Genomic DNA, 22,778 nt, shown 5'->3' with positions numbered 1-22,778 from the left:
GTGTAGGCAGGCAATGCAGGGAAACAAGCAAAAGCTTGCAAGGGTACTACACGCACTCTTGTTCTTGGGTAGCTACAGGACTTTACAGTTTTCAAGACTGAAAAAGCGTTCAAAATGCAGGCACTAATATCAAAGAGCTGTCAGCTTTCCCTGTTTCTTCTAAAGTTTACAAATTAATATATTTTCTTTTTCTTTTGAAAACATACAAAAATTGAGTTTTGGTTATTTCTGGAAAGTATGAAACCAAACAAAATAAATAAATAAATAAACAAACAAAACCCCCACCAAACTTGATTGCTATACTGCTTCTGAAATCTCATTTCTCTTTTCCATTTCTTTTACTTTTAAAAATTACAGAATGCAGACCGAAGAAGATATTACAGATAGCTAACTAATTGTTTAGACAAACAAAAGGAAACCATCCATTTTTTCAGAAATCCATTTCCACAGTCCCAGTGTCTCAGGCAGCAAAATTTGGCTCATTTGGCTACGTAGTAAAATGTAGTATTGTAATAAACAAGGAAGTTATGCCAGTAGATTGGAAAGAAAAGATTGCACCGAGTATCCTGACTAAAGCATTGGAACAGCAAACTCCAATAATTGAATTTCTTCCTAATCTTCATGACTAGCTATATAATTTATTGATTGCCAAACAAAATATAGGAAATGAATGTTGTACTACCTCACAAGCAAGTATCTTGTAAGGTCTTAAAGTAGTTGTGCAATAAATTCCCATGTGTTAACAACTTGTGGTCTGTAAAACAGTTAGTAGCCCAGTCATGTACATTTTTACAGGAAGTGTTACTACAGCTTTTTGTGTGTGTGTGTGTGTTCAGCATGTTAGAAAATAAAAGACAGATTGTATAGAAGCATGCAGCCCACACTTAGGCACACTTCAAATACATTTAAGACTACAAAAACACCTTATGTTACACTGAAAAATGTTTAATATTAAACCTACTTGTGCTTGTCAAATGTTTATGATAGTTTAGTCTGAATAAGTTTATTTCATACCAATAAAAGTACTTTACAGAAAACATCCTAAAAAAAAAAAATCAAGTACCATATAAACACTGGTGCCATACTATGCATGGTTACTGAAAGTGTTCTAATGCACACATCCAAATTCATCCAACAAAACAATACTTCAGCAATAAAGCAGGCTTTCAACCAGTCATACCAATGTAACAGGGAACAATTAAAAATGCTGCAGTTTTGCTGAATTGAAATCTGAATGATTTTGAGTTCACTAACCAATGAATATCATTAAACTTAGGAACAGAACAACTTTTTGATACTAGATATACTTACTTACTTTGGCATTTTCTTCTGTATTTAATTTATTACCCTTTAACAGAACAATCTTGAAAGGGCTGGAAATATCCCATACGCTCTGAGAAGGGAAAAAATAATACAAGTTCATTCTGAATCCATTTAAAATATTGAGACATATTTTATAAGCTAAGTATCTTAAGCAAAATTCATTAATACAAACTAAAAGTGATGCCTTTTAAAAAATATAAACTTGAAACCTTAAAAAATATATTGGTTCTAATAACTACAAGAGCATACAAGATGCCCTAAAGGATAAAAAAGGTTAGAAAACCCACTCAGCTAAAAGGGGGGAGTGAGGTTGAAAAAATGCATTGCACACTACTTGTTGACAATTGAATATAACCCTCAAAATTATTTTTCATTCTTAATATATAGAGAATATATATTCATATACATATGAATATATATTGTGGATAGAGCCAAGCCTATCTACATTTCTTAGAATGACAGCATGTAAATTACAGCTATGCTGTAAGGCTGTAAGTTTAGCAATAAATGGAACATTATACTAAAAGAACATCAGATGTGGTTATAACAAAAGATACCATCGTTGAAGCTGCAATGCCGTGCAAGATCTATGGGCTAATACAAGAGATCACCCACCACTACTGCCCAAGCTAGTGGAGCCTTAACATTGCCTTGAGACTGGAGAATCCAAATTCTCTGTAATAACTCATGCAGTTGCTGTTAACCCATTCTTCTGGGCTGTGGTTAACAGTAGAATCAACAGCAACAGAAAGGAGATGGTGGAGGGAGGAGGAGGATGGATGAAGTAAGGGAGGGTAAGCAGTTTCCAAAAAGCCTGAAGGTCTGCTATTTTTCAGGTAAACATGTTTGGAAGCAACAGGAGGCTCTGAATAGAGCCAGGTGACCTACACTGGAAAACAGCAGTAGTAGTTCAAATCCCAGGCAGTGATTGGTATTTCACAAGTGTCTGTTCATTTTATGTATTAGATATTGAAAGTCTCAACTCACTGTTGTTGTTCTTGTTTTTTTTGGTGGCAGAGGAAGAGGAAGGTTGGATGATTTTCGATTTATGGCAGCTTCTATGGCAATCATCTCCTGCTCACACATTTTCTTTATGGTGCAACACTCAACTAGAGTCAGCTGAGGAAGAGTCCTGTTCATCACACAGTTGCGTATATACTAAAAGCCCATGGAAAAAAGCTATCAGCCAACAGACTATTTCTTTGGCAACTTTTAAATCAAAGACACAAATAATACAAAGATACAAAGGAAACAATTACAACTGGAAAGGGAGGAGTAGCGAGGAGTTAGTGTGCTACTGTTCAGCATAGATAACTATCCACTGGTAGATAACTATCCAATGGTATGGGAAGCCACATTTTGGCCAAGGCACCACTGAACTTAAAGGGTAAGTTCCAAACAGTTCCACGTACCTGAAACTGAATTAATGGGTGATCACCAAAAACATATTCTAGCCTTCCACTAACTTGCAGCACATAATCAGCAGGATCAACTTCCTCATCTTCTTTTCCATGGATAGTCAAACGTTTTCGGATTGCCAGCTCATTCAGCTTGATGGGATTCATGTTAGGAGACACCTGGAAACTAAATACATCCTAAAAAAACACAAACAGGGATACTGAATCTCAAACTTGTCAATGTCAGATGTACAATGCTTCCAGATTATGTCTACTTTTGATGCATTTTAGAAAGCTAAAGGTAAGACGTTACTTTCTTTTTTAAATTAAAAAAATATTTACATTCATTTAAAGTTACTAATGTAAAGCATGATCTATGAAATCTCTCATCTCCCTTAATCTACCACAGTACTTTTATTTGCAAAGGTTGACTCAGCAAGTTCTGAGGTTTTTTGTTTTTATTTTTATTTTATATTTACACACACATTCCTGAAAACATAAGCATTCTAGAAGCAGTTATTTCAAAATGTTAAGTATTGCTTATCTTGTATTCTTTTGACTTGTACTTCATTTATAACAAAGTTTATACCTAAGCCAACTTGCCTTCGTGAAAAAAAATGTAAGTCTGTAAAGTCAGGCAAAACTAATTCTGTTTTCTCTGTTTCTCTATAGTTCACAGCAGCTTCCCCTTTTCAGAAAGCTACCAAAGTGTGAAAGCCTTTTTCTCCTGTCATAGCTGGTGGTGAGTAGACAGAGAATGACACTTTTTCTTCCCAGGAAGCTGGTGCTCTATGGCAGCTGCCTTACCTCTACATTGTAGGTCTTTACATGTATGTCACATAAATAGGGAACAGCCTCTCTCTATTGCTCCAGAGAGAAATAGGTAGCTTTTACAGCTCACCCACACATTCTAGTACTTTCATATTAAGCATTTTAAAATTTAATATTATTTTAATATTTGTCTCTCAATCCCACAGTGCTTCTACTGAAATGACACAATAGTCCCATGCCTTCCCATTTAACTCTCATGAGATGATTCTAATACTAAGTCCAAGTAGTAAAGTCTGGAACAGCTGCTCTAAAAAGCAGCTCTGATTTGAACTGTTAACAGCTCTGAAGGTCAGAAATGGCAGCAGAAGCATTCAAAACATTTGAAATGTCAGCAGCCTAAGCTATTATAGTGGCAGGCAAATGCATTCTGCACCAGCATGAACTTGTGCACTGCTTTTATGCTATCATCCTATATGAAAAATAGTTTCATCAAAAGCTGACAAACACACAGATATTCTCACTCCTGGACAACTGCAAGTTCTCTAAGCCAAATGTTTATCTGTGAGAATATTTTTGTCCTAATTTTTAAAGTTAACATTGTGAAATTTTTCTGAAATAGGGACTTGCAGGATGAATATTGCAATGGTAAAAACCTCTTCTCAAATAACTGAATCTGAACTGGTCCCTTTATGCTGGACTGAACATACCTGCAGATATTTACTAGATTTGTATGATGAATTCTGTTTTCCTGAAAAATATTCCTATGTATTTTGCTGATCCTTCACTGTTATCCAAAAGAACACATATGGGCATGCTGGACTTGAGTAGAATCACAGCAACTTAAACATCAAAAAACTAAAGTTGAATTATTCTAGGTGGAAAGTAAACGGGTTTTTATTTAATAAATCAATTGCGGCTTTGTTAGCTGAAACAAAAAGCTAACTCGAAGTCTTAGCTAGTTTTTTACCTATCTGTAACAAAGAATCCTAACTGCTCTTATTCTGAAATGTATAGCTTAACCTAATTAAAAGACCAATCCCAAAGATATCCAAAATTTAATCACATACAGACAACTGCACTGAATATGGGACCGGCATCCTCTGAGCCTAAAACTGAATGTTAGAAAAGCAACAATAGTAATATCCTGGCAAAAAGTGCCCCGACAACTTTGAATTACATTTTACATTTAAATGAATGTGAAATAATCTAGAATATGCAAGTTTCACATATTGATTTTAGAAGTAGAAATGTAATTTGACTTGAGATGAGTTTACAACTAAGCTTTTGTCCTCACTTTCTTTCAAGAGACAAAGATCCTGGTGAAATAATTTGCATTTTAAAACAAACACTACAACATTAAAATATTATTTCATTTACCTCCTTGATCAACCATATGCTAATTCAGATCAGGCTCAAGAATAGTACATGAAATGAACAATCATTCCTACCTGGCAGTTATCAAAATGAACCGCCACTACAAGATTTCCACTGTAGAGCTTATCTTGAAAGCTCTCTGGGATAACAGGTTCCTGTTCAGGTGGGTAAGTGTGCTTCAACCAATCCATCCAGGAGAGACCCACAAGAGACTGAATCTTTTCCTCACTGAGTCTCCGCATTTTAGCTCGGAAGTCATTCACTTCAGGATCTTGTAAGGCATCAAACTCATGGAGACCTGAAAGAATTCAAGCAAGCAAAAGGATACAGATGTGCAAATACTGCCCACCTATTTGCCATCCCACTCAAAGCTTTATTATCTATAAGTTAAGTTTACATAAATTATTTTCTTCAGATGGGTTCCATGTCCTTCTAAAATTACTTGCGTAACTCCCACACAACATGGCACGAGAGTTCAATTTCAAAAGCAAGAACCAATATCTCTCAGGTACCACTAAACGGAAAAGTCAACCTCACCCTTAGTTTAAGATAGTTTGTAAAGTTTTAAGTCTCTTTCCACAAGAGCAAATGCAAAGAAAGCACATCATAAAGACCATAGAGGGCAAGAAGTGCTAGATATAATTTTTAGGTTTTTTTAACCCTACAGAAAGATGACATTATTATTTTCTTTGAAGTTCAAAAAGAAGGGTAGCTGGACTGTAAATAAATTTCTTATTTTCCTTTCCTTGTGATGAAAATCTACTCAAGTCAAAATGACAGGACTGAAGTTTCGATGAATCCAAGACCAGTCAAGATTTTTTTCCAAAACATGTAAAGGAAGAATACACAGTGGAGAGCCCACACAGCAGAGATTCTTTGCTATTTCAGTTAGTATAGGGCCTACAAGTGTTTCTGTGCTTCCTCTCAAACTTTGAAGGACATTGTACAAATTACACAAAGCACTAAACACCTGTGAATATTACATTACGTGAGTGAAATATTACATTTAGAAACTCTGACAGGAATACAATTTTTAAACTGCTAAGGTACAGAATAGGGCCTGCATAAGAACGATCTCACACAGCTATAAAAAGCAAAATATTCAATCAAAGAACGTGAATCCCTTAGAATCTGTCAGAATCTGTCTGAATGATTAAACTAGCAAACTGTTTCCATTGTCTGCTTCAACAAATAGGCAGACAGTGTACTGCTGAAATCTAAACAAAACTCACAGTCTTTATAAAAGGGCTAACAATGGTTCATTGTTTCAAAACAAGAGGTATGACCTCACATGACCCTGTCAATCTTGATTGTATAACCAAGCAGAGTAGATTTAAAAGCTGTAAAATCTGAAATAACATCAAGAACAAGTTACTGTGAAACCTTTAAAAATAGCTTTTCATTGTTTGCTGAAAATCAGTACCACAATTGAAAGCCAAAACAAGAATCATATTGTTAACCAACTCAGAAAGCATGTATAACAAAACCAGGATTTCTAATTCCTTCTGTGCATCAAGTTTGCTGTTCAGTTACTCATAAAAATAGTTTTCAGGGATTATGCTTTCTTTCACTATAATAATAATATAGATTTTTCCCTCATCTGGTGAGACCATATTTACTTTTGATTGATGTAGCAATACAATGCAGTGCCAAAAATACAATTACATAGTTTTCAACAAGCTTTAACTGTTTCATCTAGTATTTAAAATCTTTTAAATTACATCAGTATTAGTTTGAGAAATTCTGTCAGGGAAGTAATTTTTATTTTATTTTCCACCCCCCACTGTTATCTGCCCAATTAAAACTCTCAGACAAACCAAAGTTAACCCTCAATTTTAAGAAAAATAAAATAAAAACAATTAACCTAATTACCTTTGCCTATAAGGACACCGATTTTGGAATCCAACTTTTCTCCTGGATCACAATTCCTTGTTACTAGCTTAAGGACAGGAAGAAAAGGTCTGACATCACAAAGTCTTCGTGTTTCATCCTCTAATTCTTCATGTACAGCAGTCTGATTCACACATGAGAACATGTAAGAGTCGATCTCCATCAGGAGATGGAAGAGTGGATAGGCATGTGCCTGCTTCCATAACAGCTATAAAGAAAACAAAGAGAAAAAAAACCCAAGAAAGCATGAGTAAATCTTATGGCACTGAAGGTAACATTAATATACATTTAAGTTCCCAGATGAACATAAGAGTATCACATTTACTAACTTGGTTCATTTTTACCCATATATACCAGTATATATTTACTTTATCTAATTTATAGACTCTGTCTTCAGGTTATTTTTAAGCAGCAATTCATGTGCATAAATATCCCAGGGTTAAAAAACTCAGAGGAGGGAGTGAGTACTATGAGCTGATGAGAAAAGGGCAGCACTATGCCTCATCTTGAGACTTATCCTGGCATTGACCCCATATAGTCCAATTTGCTGGGAAGCTGCAGGACAGCAGCTGTCACTGCAGTTAACAAAGCACTTACTGAATATGAAGGCAGATGTTCATGCCAATGCCTGGCCACCTCTCCCTCTCCTCCATCCATTCTTTTAGCTTCCTGTCAAAATTCTTCTCCCTCAAGACACACCTATACTTTGTTTCATTCCAGTGATTTACTGTAATATATAGAGCAGTTCCCACTATGGAACTAATTTCTGAATTAAAAATTTCCTATTGTCTGCAATAATTTATTTGTGAATTCCTGACAGGCCATTACACAGATGCCCACAGAACACTAAATAATGCAGAATTCAATACTCACGATCAGATTACACCTCAAGTAACACCAAACTATCAAATATAATAATATATAGCAGGAATTAAAAAAAAAACCTCTCTTGAACTAAAAAAAAAAAAAAAAAAAAAAAAAAAAAGCCATGAACTAACCTCTTGTTGGCCAGGTTACCCTTTTAGTAAAACAACAATTACATTTTTCCAGTCAGAATTATTTCAAGTATTTGATTATAGCACAAGAGCTATTTCTCAGATCACATCAAATTCAAGCGGCACTCTCAGTTCTTCTAAAACAGTTTTTAAATGCAGTGGAGGAGCACTTACTATCTAGAAAAGCTGTGTCTAGAAAGTTTCAAATTAGGATATGTAGCTGCTATTGATACAAAGAACATCTTTGTATAAGCAAGAAAATACTGCCAGACTGAACAGGAACAAAAAATTATGTGACAATTTCCCAGGCAACGCAATGGAATGAGAAATCACACTTCCTTATTTTCTTTTAGAAGTTTATTATTCTTAAGGACCAGATTACTTAGTGTTGTAATTCACCCACTACCTAATTCCACAATAACTTGTCTAAATGCCCTCACACGACTATTATGATGAACAGTCAATAGATTATTGTTTAGTACTTATGGTTATTCCTTTTGATTTGGGTATTCCCTCACTTTTTAAATGGTGCCTTAACAAGGCATTTTTCCATAACCTTTAAGAAGTGTCATACATAGTTTATAAAGTACCCAGCTTTGGTGTCTATCACAAGAAGTAGGAGCACAATCTGTGACTTCTATATTAATAATCAAATTAGACAGTCTCTGCTGTTTACACACTAATAAAAAAAATGTTAATTCAACCTACAACATATTAAACGTGTTAAAAAAAAAATTAGATGTAGCAATACAGTTTTAATATAGTTATCAGAATAATCTCTGAAGTGTAATCATCAGCAAGAAGTAATTTCTGCAAACTTTATCACCAGCCCAAAACCAATCCAAACTTCTAGACACATATACATCTTTATTAATTGGTCTGCTATGCACATGCCTTAAATACATAAAGAATACATTATTTTTAATGCCTATTCAAATTCATTACCTGATTTGCCAAAAGGCAAATAAAAATCAGAAACGGCACTCATTTCAAATATAACTTAACTTCTTAGTTAGTTGAACATATGGTATTACCTGTTTAATATGAGATATGGTGGCATCTCGAGGGACATCCAAGTTGATGTAGATTCCAGTGGGCAACAGGAAGTCCACAGATATTGAGCCATCAGCACCAATCTGTGAATCCACTGCCCAGATGTCAAGGCTGTCTGTCACGGCAGGAGGCATTATGGAATCTCAATAATATCATAACCACATGGCCTTAGGGAAAAAAAATAAAATTCAATATACTTAACCTTCTATAATTAGACACACATTTTAAAGCCTTCGCAAAGTTTACATAAGTGTGCTTGTACAGCTCAGCTTGCAAGTCTGGGGTCTCAAATGCCAGTATTGCAAACACGTAAGCATAGTTTTACTCCTTAATTCCATTTAGTATTATAAAAGCACTTGCCTTGTAAAGCACTCTTGTTGAGATGTTTATATCATTGACAAAAGTATTACAAGAAAAAAAAAAACTAATTAGAGATTAGATAAAACAAAGAAATTAACTTTAGAATTTCTCTAGAGCTATTTACCTGCATAAAATACAATTAAAGCAAGCCTCCTGAATGATGGAAGGCAATATTTAATTTGAAAACTTACGCTCAATTTCATAATTTTGCAAATTCCTTGTTAGTTGTTCACAAAGGTGCCCAGTGACACATTCAACTTCAAAGTCTGTATTAGTAGTAGGAAAGTTATCTTCAACTCTATTAGAAATTGATATCTTCCTCTAAAAACATTTATCTCAGTTTTCTTTCACCCTTCAAGATCATCTCCTTTGAATTCAACCCACTGTCTAATCTACATTCACTGCAGGAATTGGGAAAGCATTTGTGTGATCTACTGCAACTTGCTACACTGCATTCCAGATTAATTGTCCCTAGTATTTTATGACATTTTTATTTCCTCTTAATGCTGCCATGAGTTCTTGTAACCTACCAAGTCTTACTTTTTGACAACCACACTCTAAAGATGCATTTTCCCTTCAGTCACTATCAACTGAATTACTTGTCTTCCTATTCATCCAGACAATGCTCTTCAGCTGACAAAGGGATGGCAAGTGTTGTAAAACATAATTGTAATGCACTAACCCAAAAAGAACAAGGTACTCAAAACCTTTCTGATTCTTAGTAGACATCACAAGATGTGGGAAATGACCTTTTGTAAAAACATCAGCCAGCATGTGCAACTCCACTACTATTACAGCTTGCCACTGCTTTTATCACTTGTTCTCTTTCCTCCAGATCCCCTGAAATCAGGCCTCTTCTGCTCAAGTGAAGACACCTATTAAAGCACCATCAGAAAAAGATGTAATTAATGCACTGGGCTGCTGTTCTTTGTATGTCACAGAGAAGGTTCAAAAAAGATCATTGGCAAATGAAAAAAAAAAAAAAAAAGCTAGCAGAACCTGCTGAAATCCAGTCACTCTTGCTGACACATGATATTTCTCCCCTTGGTAAGACACTAGGCAAAGTCCGTTATCAAAAGATACCCCTTTCTATAGGTGCTAAACTCACAAACGTATACCTAGATACAGTACAAGATTGCTTAAATTGGTCATGACATTGAATTACAGATAATTACCATGCTAAGCAAACTTGCCAAATGTATATGCCTTTAAAAATCTAGCTTTTCAATCCCAAAGCACTGTCACAAGTTTTCCCTAGCACAAGCAATCAGGAAATCTTTTTATAATGCACTGTAGTTGAACCCGCCTCTAAACTCCAGGAAACCAACTATATTGTTACACAGGTGTCTTGTTCCCCTCCCTCTCCAGCTTCTGCTTTTTCTTTATAAACTGTTTAGGAAATGGCACACCATCAGCTACTAAATCCGAACTTGACCATATGCAGGAGTTAACTCTTCATTTATAGTGAGTTAAATTTGTCTGATACTCCTGTTTCAGAGAAACTCAACTTTTTAAAATGAGTATGCTTTAAAATCAAACCTTTCAATGTCATATGCATCATTGTCCTTAACTGACAACAGAAATGCAAATGCGGTGTATCAGAAAGTCTCTTTGTAGTCCCTAGCTTGATACAGACAGCTTGCCATGATATAAATAAGCAAGCAAGCAAGCATAGGGGAAATCCAACTGTCCTACAATACATAACAGAACATGTCAGCAGCAAAAAAAAAAAAAAAAAAAAAAAAATCAATTACTACAGAAGCATTACTTTTTATTGACAAAGCTGTTAATATTTTGTACACATTATAAAGCACTGTTCAGTGCCAACTTTTACTGATCTTCATTGTTAAACAAACAGCACCATTTAAAGCACCAATTTAAAATAAGTATCTGAAATTACTCATCTGAAATTTGGAAAATCCAGGTGTTTAAAAACTCTAGCAGAGGACGAGGGTTGGCAAGAAAGAAATGAAATCTCCTCAAGCTTAGCAGTCACCAGTGGAACAGTAAGTTCAAAACCCAGATGGAGCCCAGCTAAATGAATAGCTGCTTAGTGCTGCAGTTGTGATAAGTCTCACCTCTGTCTTGTAAGCACACTGAATGATGAGATCCAAATAATTTCAAAACCTTTCTGTTCAGCTTTAGCAAAGTCATGAGGACCCACACAAGCTTGCCTCCTGCCAACATACTTTGTTACCACACTAAATATGTAGATCACTTCATATTTTGCTTGCACTAGATAAAAATATAGTAAATGAAATATTTATCCTCAACAGAAGCAATAATTAGGCAGCTCCTATCATCATCATTAAGAGTTCATCACCATTAGCTCCTCAATCCCAGAAAAAAAGCACAGCACTGTACCAGACTGAATCAAAACAAGAATTGGAGATGGGAGTGTAGGCATAGTGACAATAACAAATCAGGTATGAAAATTTTTTATCTTCATTACCAGATCTTTACAAATCCATTCCTCATCAGTCGGCATGGAATGTTAGTGTGATCTCTTACATTTTCTAAAGAAAATAAAATTTAATCCCATCGTTCACCACAGTCTACACTGTTAGCATAATGGCCTAAAAATCTAGAGAAAAATTAGTGTATCTTTAACAAGTTATTTTTAAAATGGGATATTATATTTCTTTTCTTCCATCCAGCTACTTCTACCCATACAATCTTGGCTGCAATTTTGTTGTAACTGACACCAGTGGTCACAGAAAATCATCTATATTATCTAAAACTAAATATTTTTCCTACTTGGCCAGACACAGTACATTTCCAGTTATTTTCAGTGATCACCATGGCAAAATAAAGTGATATCACTATTATAAAGCATAACTAACAGGTACAGCAGCAAAGGGAACATCAGCCCGTTCAATGCAGAGGTTTTGTTCATAATTTCTATTTTAATTCAAGATAAAATATTTTTTTAATTATATCCTTTTCTGTTTTTTTTTCCATAGCATTTGCAACTGTTGATAATGCTTCAGTGCATTAACAAGAGTTTAAAATACTCAAAGAAGCCAGAGTTAAAAATTCTGTTACATGCTTTGTAAATCAACACCGCAATGCAGTGGTCTCAAGTTCTTGTAAGACACGTGTTTAGCGTTATAGCCCTCCAATTCAGACATAAGAATCTTCTCAAAATTCCATTTCCATTTTCAGTTAAAAAGGGAAGAAGAATCATCATGCCAATCTGAGTGTGCTGGGAAGCTATTCTTGCTTTTAGGAACTTACTTAATACTTCCTTCCTGAAAGAACCAGGTTAGTGTTTTTTAGAGTCAGCACTCAGTGTCTCCCAGTAGCTGACACCACAGGGGTCAAGAGCCAACAAGTGTTTATAGTGAGAAGAACACTGATTGCCAACGTAAGGTGGGTGTGAGAATGAGGCAGAGGCCAAACTGTAAAATGTGTGGTGGCACCAGTGACTAACTCACCATATCCCATCCAGTCACTGAAACAAAGGCAGAAAGCCATCTGGATTGGGAGCAATAACACCAGAGATGTTTTAAACAACTCCCAGCCAAAGGAAAAAAACAGCTAGAAAAATAATAATGAAGAGCTATTTCTGGCTGCTAACCTCATAGCTATTCTTGCATACTGTCATGGTAATAACAACTTCTCACATAAAAGAAGGAAGTCATTAAAACAGTACTTAATCTTGGCTACTCAAGTATCTACTAAATGATTATTTGCATTTAATAGCAGCAAAGCCCAGCACTAAATGTTTTCTAAGTCACAGGTGTGGAGTTTTGATAAACAGCATTCAGACTTTCCCATATAAATTTTCTCTGAACTTTGACATACATGTTTCAGATTCATATGTAAGTCAACACACAGACACTCTTAAAGTCAAAACAGCTTAATTTGTGTTTTAATATACCAGCCATTCTGAAAGAGCTGCTCAGAATAATGGAAAAAAAATGGAACACAGATTAGTAGATTTGCAGAATGAGAAAGAGAAAAAAATTGTAATGCTCATCTTTGTATTTACTTAAGTAATGTACACAAACAAGAAGCCCTATATCAAGATTTCTCAAAACAAGACAGTGGCTGCCATTTTTCTCTCCACAGTTCTGTACAGCTGGTATGTGCACCAAGCATTAAGCCTGAAGTCAAACAACTATCACTACAAGCTGTCAACAAAACCAAGACATGGGTTTTGATAACACTGATAGCTAGAGGGGAATGCCCACATCCTCCCCTCTGTTCCAGGCTGCTCAGCTCCTTTCCTCACCTTGGGCCTGTTCCAGCACACCTGTCCCCTCCAGAACCCTTTCAGCTCCTCATCCAGGTGAAATCAATGAGTAATTTTCCTTCCCGTTAGGTAGTTGGATCAAATTACAGAAAAATATAAAGAGAGGCAGAGCGTGTGAAAGGAGCAGGATAGAAGCAACATCTCTTTTCATCAGCAGCAACCCTCCAGACTGTGTCACAACTCTTCAGGGGTTAACAACAGTGTTACATCTGGCTTAAACTGCCTTTTCTGTCAGCAAGATCTGAGCACTCTTCTCCGAAGTTAGTTTTCAGTCAAAACAGCTTTCTAAGCAGATAGATTGTATGAACATAAAAAGAAAGTGGTAACACTCGGCAGGGAATATGGCAGAGCCATCCTTCTGACAGGGGCTCAGATTTTGAGCAACTTAAGCAGCAGATGAAACACTTTAATTTGCTTTCAACAGGGAGAAAGAATTCCCAAATAAAAGACAATGAAAATTCTAGTGAATACTTCACACTAACACAGTTCCAGCTAGTTAAAAGGGGAGAAAGGAATCCAGTCAATCATACTGTAAGTTACAAAGATTTTCATTCCTGATGTCTTCCTTAAACATTCACTTGTTTTGACACCGCTTTGCAAGCACATCAGGCTGTTTCACCACAGAAGCAATGTAAGCTGTTTCTGTCTTCATTATGGATTCCTGCAGAAGGTGTGAATTTCCTCTGTGAAATCAATGTGAAAGTTACAGAATTTAATTTTTTGTCTATCCTCTGTGACCTTAGTCACAAGATAATCAGATATTATTGGCAGGAGAGTCCTGGTCTGCAGCCAACAGACCAGTCCCTGAACAGGTACTGAGAAAAGCTCAGTCTTCACAGGCACAGGGTTCTTCCTTGCTGTCCTTGTTTTATTGTGGTGTTTGCTTGTGTGTGTGTGGGGGGTTGTTTTAACTTGCCACCTGTAGGAAGGCAGAACAATCTCTTCTAAAACCAACATTCTGAAGAATGCACCAATTATGAAATTTCACACAAAGTCAAGTTTGTGAGTTAAAAATTCTCCTTTATGTGTAAGAATTTGCCACAAGTTCCGTCACACTACCCATCCTTTCAGGTATATTTTTCCGTTTTTAAAACAAAATCAATGTAAAATCCAATGCAAGAATGAATTTAATATCATGAAGTGTAATCAGAAAGAATACTAATAAAAGCAAAAGAAGATTTAAGGAAGCTGAATTTATAATATAATAAATATGCTATTTTTATATAGATATTTTTATATTAATATGTTTATATAATATATTGTTTTATACATATTATATATTATATATTGATATATGTGTTATATATAATACATTATATATAATAAACACCCACATAACAGTTAAAGGAAAATTGTGATGCCTTTTCTCTCATAGCATTTACCCCCAAGCTGCCTCCTAGCATCAAGAAAATCTAGTCTTCAGACAGTTTTCTAGAAGAGCTATTGCACACCTGAAATGATGTCAGCTATGCCTGAAATGTGGTCACAGTTCTCCCAGGATAAAATAGATATGCCCTCCCAAATAGCAAAAATTTAGGGGTAGAGGGGAAGAAGAAATCACTTGTTTCTTATGGGAAAAGACTTCTTCACACACATTTCTTTTACGCCACTTCTTTTAACCAAGAGTGCTTTCTAAGGGCACCTAAGTATCTACAGATTTTCATGTTGAATACAACATGGTTTATTTTTCTTTTCACGAAGGACATGAATATTTACATAAGGGGTAAATATCTAACACTAAGCGTGCTGCCTACCCAGATTTTTGCTTTATATAATAAGTTATTACAACTGTTAAAAACATTCAGGATGATCACCCCTGTGATCAATACAGCTTTTGATCTTTTTATCTACTGCTTGTTCTGTCATGTGGGAGTCAAGGGGCTAAAGAAAAAAGAAAAAAAAAAAAAGAAAAGAAAAAGGACTTGTAGCAGTGAAAGCAGTTGAAAAGAGTTGGAAAGAGTTACCCTATCCAGACACCCAAGAACAGTGTCTAAACAATATCTTACTGTCCAGCACAGACTACATGAGAATCTGACCACAGTAATTTTCTAGGAAACAGCAGCAGCATATCACAGTCTAAGTAGGAGAAACACCAAGCACTTACACAATATCATCATTGTAACCATTTTTCTAACTACGTAAACATCTAGTACTATAAAAAGATGAGCAAGCTATAAAGGAAAGATTTGAAACCAAATGTTTGAAAATAATCTAGCAGCTGAAAAGGAGTCAGAATATGCAGGAAGTTTTATGTCATATAAAATTAGGAGACATTTAAAGAATTTCTCTATCTACATAGTTGAAAGAATTCCGATTTCTTCTGAACCCTCTGAAGTTAAATATGCTCAACAGATCAGTTCATGGCTCTGTAGAACTACATCCTCTTCTATTGGCTAACATTGTAACAAATCTTAGCAGCCACCACAGCCTGTGAGCTCACGAGTCCAAGGTGACGGTTCTGCAGCCAACCCACTGACAGCAGTTTCATCAGTGTTGCACAGCACTCCCACTTTACTGACTGCCACTGGATTTACACCGACTGTAACAGGACCACTTCAGACACTTAGCTGGACTATCAGAACTCACTGTTTCCCGCAGACAGTTTCACCTCTGCAGCTCACTTTTAGGGCAGTCTACAGACAGCAGCCACAGTTGTTACACTGTTCCCCCTTCTTGGCTGCCCCCAAGGCCTTTCTGTGCCTCCCCAGCCACTGAAGGAAAAACAATAGGACCAAGCATGACCAGGTTTCCATCAGCTTGGGAGCCACCTGCCTCACCCAGTGACAAGCAAGCACGGTGTCTGCAGCAAGGTCAGGGTGAGAACACTGCCCTTACCCTCCAGGAGTGGTCACAGGGATGGAATGAGGTGGAACGCATAACTACAGCTGTGATTTTGTTTGAAGGTTGAATGTGTCAAGAGAAAGCACCTATGTTAAGCAACATGCATACTAAGAATTGTAATTCCTCTTCATACGCCTCACAGTTCACACAGGCTCGATAGTGACCCTCCGTTAAAGATGGGATCTAAATCATTGACAAAGTTTATTCTTTGTAAATATGTTACAAAGTATGTTACACCATACCACGCCACTGAAATTCCTATTTTGCCCTGAATGAACCCACTCAAGGTTCCAGCCTTCTACAGCTGCACAGGTCAATTTCAATTCAAAATGCTTACAAATAACAACTTGATTATGAAGACAATTTCCTAAATCAGCAAAGCTAATACATTCCCACTTCAGGAATGTCATGGTTATCTGTCTACAATAGGAAGGATTTTAACAATTCAAGACATCAACGATGTAGCCTGGAAAGTTATTTTTAAAGATCATGTGGTACTACAAATATTTCCAGCAGTTCAACTGCCACATGAACTGACCCTATGGAATGGAAAATTAAGTGTCCAGTTAGTCAGGATTCCTCCAGAAATCAGAGTAAAAATACAACCACTTAGTTTTCTAAAAATATCTATGTATAGAAAACATGAAGGGCCTTATGTAAAAGTCAGTCCTTCACAGTGCTTAGACTGGTACTAAAAGTGGTCTCTCAGCTATTAAAGTGCAGATTCTCTCATTCACCTCATGAAATATAGCTTATTTTCCACAACGAGAACAGAAAGGTTTTTTCCATGGTCCTTGATTTTTTTTCCTGTTCATTTTTGTAGCTTTATTCCTCTGCTGTGCCCACAAAGTTTAAAAAACCTGAAGCTAGGATTTTAAAACCACAATGAATGGAGTTCCTACTTTTATGTTAATGCTTCTAAATAAGTGTCCAAGGTTGAGAAATGCTGAGCACCTGAATTTGCAATTGACTTAAAAAGGACTTGATACGCAAAATTTCAAAACGAAAATTGAATTTAATTTTAACCAACTTGACTTGAACAGCCATCCTTTCTTATGGGAATTATTCTATGATTCAATGTAGCTGTGAATAAAGTTACAGTCCTCAAAAAAATTTCCTCCAAAACAACCTATGTCAAGAACATTAAAATGGTGTTCCAAGTTCATAAGACTACCAGAAATACTTTGAACAATAACAATAAAAGGGAATTCTTACTCCTTATTATTATAAACTTAGGCTAGTAAACAGAGTTCCTACTCCCTTCAAAGATTATTCATGATGAACCAAACAAATTAACAAAATCTACATCTGTGGCTCCTGATGTACTTCAGATGATTCATCGGCAGCACATCATTCCTAATGAACCCAAAATACAAAAGTAGTGTAACACCTTCTTGCAGCTAATTCATGACTGTCCTTTGATCTATCTTGAAATCACTATATGATTACCTTAAATATACATACACAAAAATAGAGTTTCAGGCCATCTTTTTGCATTGTGCCATTAAAGTGAGTTGCAGGCAGAAGAAAAATTCCTTTCACATTTAAATGCTACTAAAAGAAAGCACTATTTAGCTCAGTTCTGCACAGTCAAGGCATGGGAGGGAATAAAGGAATGGAAGAAAACAGAAGATTAGTAAAAGCACTGATGTGTAGTAACAGTTAATTCTACACCTTTACCAACTGATTCACAAAGACAAAGAGAAAAGCTCAAATGAAGCAAAAGGCACAGTTAAATCCTACAGTATTTTATGTCAGCTGGGCTGCAAGAGTATATTTGGTACCTTCACCTTCAGAAAAAATTGTAAACAGCTCTCTCAGATATTTTGGTAAGTTTTAATTAGCAGCAAGAAGAGTGGGACCTGACATGAGTACCAATTCATTCTGTATAACATGCTCCAGGATGATAAAATAAGACTTGAAGTTTGGGAGAAGATCAGATCTACTTAGTTGACAATTTAGATAATTCCATCTTGATAATCCAGATCATTGTAGATATTATATGTACTAGGCGAAGATTAGCATAAAATGTTAAGATATATTGAGTTCTAGTATTAGAAAAAGATGCTACTAAACATTTAAATGATAGGATGCTCACACAGATAGTTTAAAAAAAAATAATACTCAAGCTTAATATACAAGGTGAATGAAGCTGGCACAAGGTAAGGAAGATGACTGAAGTGCCAGACTGAAAGGGAAAGCAGGAGAAAGAACTGAACCTTAGCCCAGAAAAACTGTAACCCAGAATGAAGATGCCATTTTAACACAGGTGAGGCAGACAGTTTCCTACACCGAGTGGTGGAGGAGTGACACTTCCTCCCAGCACCAGGGCTGGCTTGCCACTTTAAAGTTCTTAAGGCAATTTTAAAAAATTTAGGTAAAACTACAGCCTAGAGGTCTGTCATTACATCAGCCCAAGCTATTCTTCAAAAGACTAAGTAATGTGTCTGTTGTCAATCTGAATAGACACATTAATAAACTGCAGTTGTGCTTTTTCTGATTTATTGTACCAAGTAAACTCTAGGGTCCTTTTCCCCCCATTTGCTATACAAGAATTGTGTAAGAATTCTCCATAGTAAAGCTAAAAAAAAAAAAAAAAAAAAAAAAAAGGGAAATAGTAAACCAATATTAGTTTTGCTCTTGCCTGTTCTAGCACTTGGAGTCATTACTTGTTACACTGTAAACATGGGCAAAAGGAAGAATGAACATCCACTTACAAGATATGTAACTATATAAATTAATATTTCCTCTCCTTTTGAATTGTAAAACTGGACTTGGACCATCAAATTCCACCAGCAGCCAGCTGTTTCCTTCAGTTATTGCAATGTTACATACAATTATGAGCTAGATGACTTCCTACTATAAAAAAGTTAACACCAGAAATTGAGGTTTTCCTATATATAGGTACATTTTCACACAGGGACTGAAAGATTCACTTTGCAATTATTTCTGATATTTTAATCAAAACCTCTAAGAAAGGTTTATTCTCTAGAAGACAAAGTGTATGCTTCTAAAAAGAGAGTTTAAAATGTGAAATAATTAAAAGCAGTGTGAAATTAATTAGGAATGAAATTTTCTCCTAAAAAGGAGGGCACACAGACTGAAACACAGCTACTGCATAAGCAGACCATGCTTCAGGCTCATGAACAGAGATGCCACGGATACTACAAGTTGGAAAGATGCCCTCTAAGGAAAAAAAATATAAATTTCATGCTTCACTAGGCTAGACATTCTTCCTGATTAGGTAAGTTTCTTCCATTCAGCAATCTGGTCTGGAATTTTGTAGTTGGTTTTCTTCCAACACCAACTTCCATGTCACCCACTATACAGATTCAGAAGTGGTCATCCACAGCCCTTTGTTATATGAACAGGACTGTTCAATGCTGAACAAGAATTGAAAGAAATCCAACAGTTTGAGCCTAATGCAAATATTTACATGTATTGTATGCATCTTTTTCACAACATTTTATAATTACAACTTGAAATATTATGCCATTTGGTAGTAAAGAATATTCCTAAAAATGGCATACAAATTAATACTTTTGTTTGAACTTTATTACCATTAAGCCAAAAGTAGTCCTGACCATTGACCATAAGGAAAAAAAAAATTAAGATTATCTAACAATCTCAGACTAATTTAGATTGGAAGGGACCTTTGGGACTAACCTAGTCGCAAGATTATTTTCAATCCCTAAGTTAAATCACGTTGCTTGGGAACTTGCACTCCCAAGCACTTGGGAGAGCACTTGCACTTGGGAGTTAATTTTGAAAGTCTACACAGATGGAAGCTCTGAAGTTCCATGAGCAACCTGGTCCTGTTCTTATCCACCCTCACAGTGAATTTTTTTCCTTATGATGAATTGGAAATTCTTTTATTGCTGCTTATGTATTTTGTCACTTGCATCATATCTTTGTCTCCATCTCTCAGACATCTGGCTGCCTTGGTTTTATAATTCTCCTTCGTGCAGTGGAAAATTCTAGTAAAGAACTTCTGTCTTCTCCAAACTAAAGTCATGCACACCCCCTGCCTCATGCTGCAGCCCTCTGGTCAGTTCAGCAGCAGCCCTGTGCTGAACTCTCTCCACTGTCTGAGCACCTCTCATGTCATTGATGACCCAGAACTGGTGAGGGTGGTTCTGGGTTCACCAGGGGAATCACAATTTCCCAGGACCATCTGGCTGCAGTCCTGCAGAGGCAGCCCAGTGCCTGCTCAGTCTTCACAAGGGCACTTTGCTTTCGAGACCTGATGAGAAGTTCACCTGCCTTTTTACCTGTGAATATATACACTACTCTGCCTTTTAAAAATCTTTCTAACACTTTATTGAAGAACTCCAATTGCAAAGTACTTTGTGATGATTGAAATCTGTACAAGCACACATAAATGTCAAAATCAAAACAAGAAAAAAAAGAAAAAAAAAAGGGGGGGGGGTCAAAAACATCTCCCCCCAAAAGAAGTTAGAATCAACTTCACATTATACCATTCAAATTCTTAAAGCCCTTTAAGAAAAAACAAACACAAAAAACAACCAAGGGGGGGTGGTGTGGTAGGAACACAAGTTGGCTGGGTATTAAACACATGAGCAAGTCTTGTGCCTCGTATAAGCCTGTATACAATTTTAAATGGCTAAAGCTTTCTCTAGCAGATATTTTTCCTCTCATTTTTTTTTTGAGAGCTCAATTTCAACTTAGTTTCTCATCTGTTTTGGTAACTTGATTCCCTTATTTTAACAAGTGAGTAATAGGCATCATTTTATTTGGACATTGTGATGGGTACCTTTATTTCTACTGTGTTGTCTACTAAGTGAGTAAAAGTCAAAAAACTTCAGACATTACAGTTTCTGAAAACTTCAGAGGTCTGAACTGAAGTGTCAGGTGCTACAAGAACCTTCCATGGTATGTTTATCCATTGGTTGACATATGGCCTGGGTCAGGAACTGATACAAATTTACATGTGCTGACTTCAAAGTGTAGCATTTGTTTCAAGTACTTAAAGAAATTAACACAATGCACTCATCAACCTCTTTAAATCTATGTTTCATTGAAATTTTATAATTAATTATTTCCTGCCTTAAAAAAAAAAAAACAAACAAAAAAAACCCAAAAAAACCCGAAGTAACAAACAAACAAACAAAAAACCCCAAAACAAAACAGGAACTATCAATCCAAATGTTTTAGTCTTCCAGTTAAAAACCCACTGGAAAAAAACACCACATAGAAAAGCTGAGCTTTTTTGACTAGTTTTCACAGGCATTTTTCAACCCAAAATATGACACAATGTACACATCCCTTTTTAAAGAAGCAGCTAAGAAGAGTCATTTCCTCTTGGCAATAAAGCAATATGCCAAAATATACTTGTAAAGTAAAACCACTCCCCAGCCCCTTTCAGATATTTTTCATTCCTAACTATGCATTCAAGTATATTTCCAGTGACTTCTACAGAACTGCATTTAGAAAGCATGAGTAATATCTGCATCAGACAGAAAATTACGCAGATTTTTTACTAGTTTCTAACCTCTACAACAATATTTTAAGACATCTTACAATCTCATGCAAACCTAGAAAATTATTTTTCTTATCTCAAACTAGTAAAGCACACAGAAATTAGGAACTATACAGTATCAGGACATAAATGTTTAGGTATCTAGTACCAAAAGGTGCAGTCCACAGTCCCTGAATTCAGTAGCTAAGCTTCTTATGAAGCACACACATCTTGGCTTAGAAAACACAAAAGCTAGACATTAACTGGATACAGTAAAGAAAAGACATATCTGAAATCCATAAATTCAAGACTTAATTTGATGGATGACAGAACTGCAATACAAACCAATATTACCACACTGACAACAATAATAGCAGCCACACAGGAAGTGCCAGGGAAGAAAAGTTACAGCCAAAAACCCAATCATATTTTCAAATTACATGGAGGGCTTTAATTTTTGCCAGCAAATCAGGGGTTATATGTAATTACATCTATACGAGGCCTCTTCTTGCTCAAAACCATACTCAGAATACACAGGAGCAAAGAAAAATTTGAAGCTCGTTTCAATTTCCCAAGATACAATTGCTTCCAAGATGGGAGATGCTTCAAGAAAAGCTCAGCATAGTGTTCCATTACAAGCTGATCAACTGAAATGAGTATGGAGTCACCGATTTTTTTTTTTAAATGCAACTGAACAAATTTAGATACAATAATTATCTAATAACCATGCAAAAGACTTTACATGCAAAAATATAAAATGAAACAAAACTGTAGTACTTACTCCAGAGAACTTGTTCCTGTTTCAGTCTGACTGTGTTGTGAAGATACTTTTATTAAACATCATTTTCTTACTACTAGTCCTGTTTTCTCAGAAGATTCCTCAAGATGACCTAAAGGTGACCTAGAAAAGCAAAACACCACATAACATAAGTAACCAAATAAGAAAATCAGCAATTTATAGTTGGTTTAACAGCTCCACAAACTTTTTGTGGAGAAATATCTAATTAACCATGCTTTCATTCTTTTCAAATGCTACA

At 35.8% G+C, this 22,778-nt stretch overlaps 1 protein-coding gene across 9 annotated transcripts in view; it reads right to left on the bottom strand.

Moving 5' to 3' along the window:
* PIK3CB (phosphatidylinositol-4,5-bisphosphate 3-kinase catalytic subunit beta) overlaps positions 1-22,778 on the bottom strand; it is a 100,350-nt gene that overhangs the window by 30,626 nt on the left and 46,946 nt on the right. For all 9 annotated transcript variants that reach the window (XM_071751864.1, XM_071751865.1, XM_071751863.1 and 6 more), the window contains 7 exons: positions 22,523-22,642; positions 8,785-8,970; positions 6,738-6,963; positions 4,940-5,163; positions 2,736-2,918; positions 2,311-2,481; positions 1,316-1,393 (listed from right to left, as the gene is read on the bottom strand). In XM_071751864.1, coding sequence (XP_071607965.1) covers positions 1,316-1,393; positions 2,311-2,481; positions 2,736-2,918; positions 4,940-5,163; positions 6,738-6,963; positions 8,785-8,937 — 1,035 coding nt within the window. In that variant the 5' untranslated portion in view covers positions 8,938-8,970; positions 22,523-22,642. The remainder of the gene's footprint in view (positions 1-1,315; positions 1,394-2,310; positions 2,482-2,735; positions 2,919-4,939; positions 5,164-6,737; positions 6,964-8,784; positions 8,971-22,522; positions 22,643-22,778) is intronic.

Source organism: Heliangelus exortis, chromosome 9 (assembly GCF_036169615.1).
Source record: "Heliangelus exortis chromosome 9, bHelExo1.hap1, whole genome shotgun sequence".
Taxonomy (NCBI): domain Eukaryota; kingdom Metazoa; phylum Chordata; class Aves; order Apodiformes; family Trochilidae; genus Heliangelus; species Heliangelus exortis.
Note: the sequence above shows the minus strand (reverse complement) of the source record. Positions and strands in the feature narration are given on the sequence as shown.